At 38.4% G+C, this 8,579-nt stretch overlaps 1 protein-coding gene across 1 annotated transcript; it reads right to left on the bottom strand.

Annotated features, from left to right (window-relative positions):
* Positions 1-6,103: 6,103 nt before the first annotated feature.
* LOC126766243 (uncharacterized) lies at positions 6,104-6,873 on the bottom strand. The gene is made up of 2 exons (XM_050484130.1): positions 6,788-6,873; positions 6,104-6,698 (listed from the first exon to the last, which is right to left on the bottom strand). The coding sequence occupies exons 1-2, from the start codon at positions 6,800-6,802 to the stop codon at positions 6,273-6,275; spliced, it is 441 nt and encodes a 146-aa protein (XP_050340087.1). The 5' UTR covers positions 6,803-6,873; the 3' UTR covers positions 6,104-6,272.
* Between the last annotated feature and the right edge of the window lie 1,706 nt (positions 6,874-8,579).

The raw sequence follows: 8,579 nt of genomic DNA, 5'->3' as shown, positions 1-8,579 counted from the left end.
GGATTGCTATAAATTTTTGATCAAATTGTTATTATTTTTTTCAATATAATAATAAATAATATAATAAAGCGCATCAAACCGTAGTTTTTTCAGGATGCAATAGTGACTCATGGACTACGTGTGGATTGCTATAAATTTTTGATCAAATTGTTATTATTTTTTTTTCAATATTTCTTTATTTATTGGATCTGCTTAGTAAAGCCTAACAATAATTATTCAAATCTGAAATCTATTTAAATCTAAAGAAGCTCACAACAACTTCTTTTTAGACGTGTTTGATTGCAGGAATTTGCCAAGGCGTTAGCCAATAAGTTTGTATGTTCGCGAACTTTGGAAATATATCTCATTCTGCTGTCCTCTATCTCCTTCTTTACCATAGGAATATCAAAATCCTTATGACTGTTTTCATTACGCATGTACCATGGTGAACCCGTGATTGTTCTAAGCATTTTAGATTGAAACATTTGTATAATATCAATGTTGGTTGCACAGGTCGTACCCCACAGTTGAATGCCATACATCCAAATCGATTTTATGATTGCATTGTACAGCAGGATTTTTTTGTCTAGGCTAAGCTTAGAATTTTTGTTTAAAAGCCAATTTAAATTTGCTGCTCTTTGCTTCAGGCAAGTTATTTTACTCGCTATATTTTTTCGCCACGTGAGCCTTCGATCCAGGTGAATCCCAAGATAAGTTACTTCAATCGCTTGGGGTACTAGGATTGTTATGACGACTATAAATATATACATTTTTCCATGACGAAAGGCCAAACCTTACTGAAAAAAAATATCAAAAGGGTAGAAAAAAATATGGCGTCGTTTACTCTCTCTATTGGTCTACTTTTGTAGCGTTCCTATTGAAAAATCCGTTATTATTTCTTCTTAGTGGTCGAACGGTTGAGTTACAAAGAAGTATACAGGCAATATTTTTAGAATTTCGACGTAAGGGACCAGCTCGTAGTACATAACTTCTGACCCATCCCACCAAACACATTACAAAACTTTCCAGTCCACCAATCCTGACTATCCTGATCCATAATCCTGATTTAGCAATTGTTTGCGTCTGCTCATAGCGAATTGTCCACGATCGTTCTCACTTCAAATTAAATCAATTAAAAATTATATTGATATTTTCGTTCGATTTAGCAGCGATTTGCAAATTTTTTTTGTTAACTCATGTGAAATCCATATAACTTTTTGCTGGATTATTTAAAGGCTTCAAAACGGTTCTTTGAGCAATGTTTAGCGCTTGGGTAGGTGTTTACATGAGAGTAAGAATCGGCGGTTTTCATTATTTTAACGTTATTTTGGACAACTGACCTTCCGAAGAATTGGGTATCATTAAGAATAAAATTACCGAAACAGAATCCAACATTGACTGTTACAGTATAAGAAACGTAAACACAATTTACCTTTCTCGAAAATAAACAACGTGTTCAAATAATACTGAGTCAAATAACCACCAAACTTTCTAAAAAGTTTGTTAGTACAAAATCAAAACGCCGTTTAAGACTTATACCACGCGGGATACACATTACTTAAGCCATCGGATGAAAAACAGGTTTTCGCTTTGCAAGCACATATTAGCCAATTGGCTTGTAAATTAATGAAGTGGTTGCATTTTTAGCTGAACATAGATGGTGTCTTCTATTATTTTTTAAGAGATCAGAGAGTGTGCGATCACCATTGTTCCAGCCATCTTTTCGCTACATTTTTTAAAGTAGATCTTTAATTTCAAGAATTTAGGTACAAAGTTTCCGCAATTTTATTTAAATTTCAAAGAAAAGTTCGATCGATATTGAAGGACACGGTTCACATAGCCGCAGTACTAAAATTTTCAAAGTAAAATATTCTAGAAAATATGTCTTTTATGTCGAACTCATGATGATGGCTATCTACTTTATATTAACTCCTATTCAAAACTCACAGCTTTCTTATAAATTGCAGTGTATTTTTGCGAGTTCTTTGATAACTTCAATTTCACGCCGCCCACTAGCACAATGATGGACACTTTTCATTAGCATACAATTAACTTAATTGGAAACAAAGCGTCACTCGTGTTGCTAAATACTAGAATTGCCTTTTTTATTTTCACTTAACAAGGGGTTGTCGTAAGTATCTGTAGTTGCACTAGGACTGTTAATATCTGGCTTATTGCCAGCGGACAAGAGTTGGGGCAATTCATTTCGTTGCCAGCCATTTAATGTGCTAAATATTGGCACACAAAAGTTATTGTTGAGATACCAATTTAGAAAATAAAATGGAGTTCTAGAGAACTCTCGCATTGATAATAATAAGACAAACTACGGTTTTGAAATGTTCAAAAAATAGAAAACTAGCTTCAAACGAAACTAGTTGTTTTTTCAACTCGAACTATAAACATTTAAATTCGCCAAGTACCCTTACAGAGCAAAAGGTCATAAACAATATTATGAAATTTTTCTATTTCTTCGGCAATCTTAGCTCAAAACTGTAAAGATGTAAAAATTTTGTAGTGTTCTTTTCCCCCAACAAAATTAGTTATGCATATTTATACGTTTTCTTTGTGATCTGATCTCACATTCGATTCAACTCGGAATAAAATGACGATTTACCACAACCATGGATAAGTAAAAGCTTTCTTGGGCCGTAGAGCAAGTAGTTTATTCAATCTGAGAAATTTTATAGTTAACCGTTAATATAACCGGTATTTTTTAGTTGGGCGAGGAGATATAATATACAAAGGTATGTAATGAAAGAATTTAAAAGTTATAATTGTAAAGTGTGATAAACAAAGCTCTCGCATTCTTCACACTTTTCCACCCGGACACAGAGGGTATGTAGTATTAAGTAAAACTTGGTTATATTAGATGGCCAGCAGCCATGATTTTCAAGTTTTTTAAGCAGGTTGTTAACGAGCAGATTCATAGACCCCTTGTGGGGTTCCCCTACTCATATTTCGTTGCTCAGAAGACCGAAAATGAGATGTTTGAGGTTTGATTCAACCCCATGACCATCCACAGCAGATACGTCTGATTCCGGCAGTACGTTATTGAAAGCTCTCTCTATATCATAAGCGAATTCCTTATGTCACGCTTCTGATAAATTATCCCTCGGAACTAAAACTACATAGAATCTCTCTAAAAATCTACAACTGTTCCAAATCGATGATATAACTAGATTAGACTATAAGATCTTTGACAGAATTTTAACTATATTGATATACTATTAGAATATGTCGGCCAGCTACAAAAACGATATACTCAAACATTCGGTGGAATAATGCAAACCTCTCACGTTCATATCAATGCATGATGAGCTTATCAGACCCACATATACCCGTATGCGCATACTCGTACATACATACATACGCAGAGCTTACCGCACAGAGCTTTATAAAATCGGCTACGAAATGAAATTAGGAAATTGCATTGGGATTTTTTGAATCGCAAACACATTTCGCTCGCCATTACAACACACTAACGGTGACCAGCAATACCCAAACTCGGTACAGCACTAATGAAATCATATAGCAACAACAACAACAATGACATGAATACACAAATTCGAAAGCGTGCTTTTGCTACTTATACACACACATACATACTTGCGTACAGTACAACAAATGAAACGAAATTTAGCCGTCTGCGCATGAATTTCAATTTGACTGTGGCTATTTTGTGGCTGCCGCTCGAAAGCAATGCGAACACCATTCGCCACAGAAACTTCAATCTCATCACTTGCCCGTTGGGGCATTCATCACTCATCTCAGGTGTCGCAATGCACGCAATTTATTGAAAGCCCCGATCGGTTTAGGTGCCGCATGCGCAAAATGTGTATTTTTGTTTGTGTGCATATATTTTGGGGAAAACACATTAAGAAATATCGTCGGAGGCAATTAAATCTGGTATCAACGAACGAATGATTATGTGTTCTTGTATTGCTTGCATAAAACATAACGATTTTATGATAACTTATTATTCTTTTTTTTTTTGGAAAGACTGGGTGGTGCGATAAATATTAATCCTAAAAAAGAAAACCGAAAAATAACAAACCATTTGGCCGTGTTGGCGCCGGTAGCACTCCATCCGACAGAAGTTTCTCAAGCTATCTCAGCTCTCTCAAGCAACTAAACATAGCTTCTGAAAAACCGACGGAAACACAATAAACCAACTCTTGACAATTACCATCGAGGGAGATTTCGTTTTCAGAAACAAGAACCAATTCACTCCTTTTTAATTTCATTAAAGGTCACGAACAAACATATTTCCATACGTGATATAAGACAGGATAGGAGATAGGAGGACGGAGCAATATGTAGAAGTTTACGGAAGTGAGGAAAGTATTTTGAGCTTTATTTACTTTGGAGTAACCAGAAACGATTCTTTTACATATGGCTCGAGCAGCTAACGACTTCCGGTCTTAGACCAAGTACAGATAACCTATCGGTAGCCAAAAAACAACCGTTCGAAGGCGAGCTAAAATGAGAAGGCAAGACATCCATCCTAAGGGTTGTGAACTGGGTTTGGCACCTGCCACGTAAAAAACCATATTAATGAAAAGGAAACAACAGCTTCGGATAAGTGACCCACGACCTAGCAAATGTGTTAAGGATTATAATTTGAGGGCATGCACCTGGAATGTCCGGTACCTTTATTTCGGAGTTCGTGTGTCAACGGAGAGATAACAGACTACCTACCTCTCAACGTTACAATCGACCACAACACGTGCGGGATGGGTTAGATACCGATAACTGAAGAAGGAAGCGAGCCGCATTTGCAGGCAAAAAAGATACCGAAATGCGTGAATATGAAGAGCTTGACTAGCTCAAAAATTCTACGAAAAGTTGCGGCGACTAACAGAAGGTTTCAAGACCGTAGCATACTATTGTAGAACCCCCAGAGGTGATCTAGTGACAGATGCCCAGAGCATACTAAAATTATGGAGGGAACACTTCTTCAGCCTGGTGAATCGCAGTGAAAATATAACGACAGGCGAACCCGATTGTCCAATCGTTGACGATGGAGCAGACGTTCCATTGCCCAACCATGAAGAAGTTCGGATAGCAATTACCCGTCTGAAATACAACAAAGCGGTGAGGGTCGATGGATTGCCGGCCGAGCTATTTAAATACGGGAGCGAAGAACTGATAAGGGGCATGCATCTTTTTAGAATAAGATCTTCTGAAGGCGTGTCCAACGATTGGGAGACCCCACAATCTGCGCCAACACCGCATATAATATACCTTATCAGTGTGGCTTTAGACTTGGAAAATCAACAACTGATCAGATATTCATCATGCCCCAAATATTGGAAAAGATCGGAATCCGAGAAGATACAATCTTCATAAGACAATATTCGCGCCGTTAGTTCTGATTTCTCCAAAATGGATAAGGAAGCGAAGCAAATGGATCTGAGAGTGCACGAGGGCAAGACGAAATATCTCCTGACTCCCAAGTCGCTGCTTACAGTCATAACTTCGAAATCGTAGATAATTTCGTCCACTTTGGAATCAGTATTAACACCAACAACAAAGTCAGCCTCGAAATCCAACCCGGAATAACTCTTGCGAATTGAGAAGTAAAGCCTTCTCACGACGAACAAAGACCAAATTCTACAAGTCACTCATCATCCCGGTCCTGCTATATGATGCAGAGGCATGGACAGTGACAACATCTATTGAGTCGACGTTAAGAATATTCGAAAGAAAGGTTCTGGTCCTATGGTCCTATCTCAAACGATGGAACGATGAGCTTTTGAGATATATAGTATAGTACGACGACATTGAGCGGATTAGAGACAGCGGCTACGCAGCTAGGTCATGTCGTTCGAATGAATTAAAACACTCCAGCTCTGAAGGTATTCGACGCAATACCCTCCGGGGGAATAGAGGAAGGGTCCGTTGGATAAGTCAGACGGAGAAGGACCTGGCTACCAAATAAGGTTTTTTACCAAAGTCAGATGAAATGGGTCAAAAACTTTACCAGGAAGCGAAGTCGCAATTCGATATTATGTAGTTTAAAAAACGTTAAATAGTATCTTTAAGTTTTTTCTTGTATGCATATCCTTTTCATCTTTTTCATTACCCGACATTTTTACTCGAAATTATTGAAACATAAAATTAATTTATTTTTGAAATATCTGTTATATTCACTTGCAGAAAAACGAAAAGCAACTCAAAGACAGAAATGTGAATGTGAAAGGCATTAACTAGGTATACACAAAATAGATCAAAAACTGTTACCAACATATAAACAATGCAACGTATTTACAAATAACACTTTCGCATACAGATTAATGGCCACCGTCGCCACCTAGTCCACCTAGACCGCCAAGGAGTCCAGCACCGCCACCGCCACCGCCGCCACCACCAGCACCAGCGCTACCAGCACCGCCGCCTCCACCGCCACCGCCTGAAATACCACCAGCAGCGCCACCACCACCGCCACCACCAGCGCCAGCGCTACCAGCACCGCCGCCGCCACCGCCACCACCTAAAATGCCAGCAGCGCCACCACCGCCACCGCCGCCGCCAGCAGCACCCTCACCGCCAGCGCCACCAGCACCACCTCCACCACCAGCAGCCACAGGCACAATCTTCACCACCGGTATCGATGGCACCGAAACAACAACCGGTGCCTGTGGTTCCAATACCAAGGGCAAAATGCTAGCTTCGTTCTGCATCACACAGACCAGGCATATCACAGCCAACATTAGCACCTATATTCGAGGTGTAATAGAAGAAGTGATGTAAGTTCTAATTATTGAAACTAATAAAAAGAGTTAACTTTATTTTTCAATTGACTTACCACAGTATGCTTCATTTTGTCTTAAGCTCTTTACAGCCGCTCGACGTTCTTACCAAGTGTCGATCGGTAGCGTTATGCCAGCTTCAAACATATTCAACGCTTTTATAGGTCACCACTGCCAGCAAGGTTTGCATGATTCTTAGATGAGTAGGTGTCGCTGCAGGCCCCTTTAATTGCCATTAATCAACACACGAAGTGAAAAAACAGTAAAATGTAATTTACGGGAAGAACTTCAGCTCACGCTGTCTTATAACTATTCAGCGCAATTTACTGCGGCACACTTCAAGTACAAGTTCATTGCGTCTTTTCTAAATACTTTCCGTTCGATTTCATTTTAATTAAGCGCGCCGTTGCTCTCTTTACGTCGTAAAGTATTTCAGTATTTGCATAAAAATCCGGTAGCTCGTAAGCATACTCTTATATGGAGTTGAACCTCAGTGGTCAAGTCAGCGCAGCTTATGTGGTCTTCTTACTTACAATACTCTGTGATTAATTTTTGCAATTCCTATAATTTATGCGCAGAAACTGGTTCAATCAGCTGTTCGAGTTGTTAACACCTCACTTGCCAATGGTGTAATAAGCTTTAATTAAATCATATGCGGCACGTGTTCGACTTAGTATGGGTACACTAGCCAAGCTTGCACTTGATCTGAGCGCAAAAGTGGATTTCCTTTTATGCAAATTTAGCATTTTTGTCGATGCTATCGATGCACGTTTGACTAAGTGGTCCGCATGCGCCAATAAATTATACCAGATTACCTAATACGAACACGCAATTAAATTCTTACTTTGTTATGGTAAATAAACAAAATACTTGGAATTTTATTTTTATAAAGGTGCAAAGTGCATAATGACAAAGAACTTGAAGAATGATTGGCTATTTGTTTGTAAACAGGCGGAACTGGACCACTCTCGCTCCACACCACCACCGTTTTATTTACAGATGCATTGGTATTACACTTGTAATTATGATTTATGGCAATTAATAATGCAATTGCTTGAAGACAATTGAAAAGTAGGCGTGAACTAGTAGAAAAGTATTGTTTGTAAGGTTGCTTTTGAAAACTACTAAACCTTTTATAAAATGGTACTCTTCTAAATCACTACTTTAAATAAATCGAACTAACCTTCAATTCTTTGACTGTATATGTGCTAAATTTAGGAATATATAGAACAAAATAACAGCCGGAAGGCCCAATTTTCGTCCACTTTTGGCAGCAATTATGCTCGTATGTCAGCAATAACACATCGAATATTCTCCTCCAAGGAGTCAGTCGACTTATCTTCTGAGACAAGTGACTTCATATAACGCCATAAACTCACGACGCATGATAATCCCGAAAATTCGAAAAATGGTCTCGTTGACTGCATGGCATGTGGTGCCGTATTGTTAAAAACAAAGGTCGTGCAAATCAACATCCTACAATTAAGGAAAATTCACGAAAAAGTCATTAATCATAGCTCTATGGCGTTCCTCAATGACTTCAACATAAAAGCCGACTTAATTTTTGAAGAATAATAGATAAATAATTCTATATGCCTATAGAGCACACCAAGTAATCACTTTAATCATTTTAAGAATGCAACGATGTCTCAACAATGGTTTGTAGATTATCGTCATCATTGCAAATGTGAAAACTCTGTCTTATAACGTACCCTTTTAGTCAAAAGTGATCTTTATCGCTGCACAAAATTTTCTTGTGAAAATCGAATTCGATGGACATATCGTTTAGGGTTCATTCACCGAACTTGCGTTGCGCTTGAAGGTCGTTTGACTTCATTTATTGCACGA

Source organism: Bactrocera neohumeralis, chromosome 2 (genome assembly GCF_024586455.1).
Source record: "Bactrocera neohumeralis isolate Rockhampton chromosome 2, APGP_CSIRO_Bneo_wtdbg2-racon-allhic-juicebox.fasta_v2, whole genome shotgun sequence".
In the NCBI taxonomy this organism is placed as follows: Eukaryota; Metazoa; Arthropoda; class Insecta; order Diptera; family Tephritidae; genus Bactrocera; species Bactrocera neohumeralis.
This window is presented reverse-complemented; position numbering and strand designations above follow the sequence as displayed.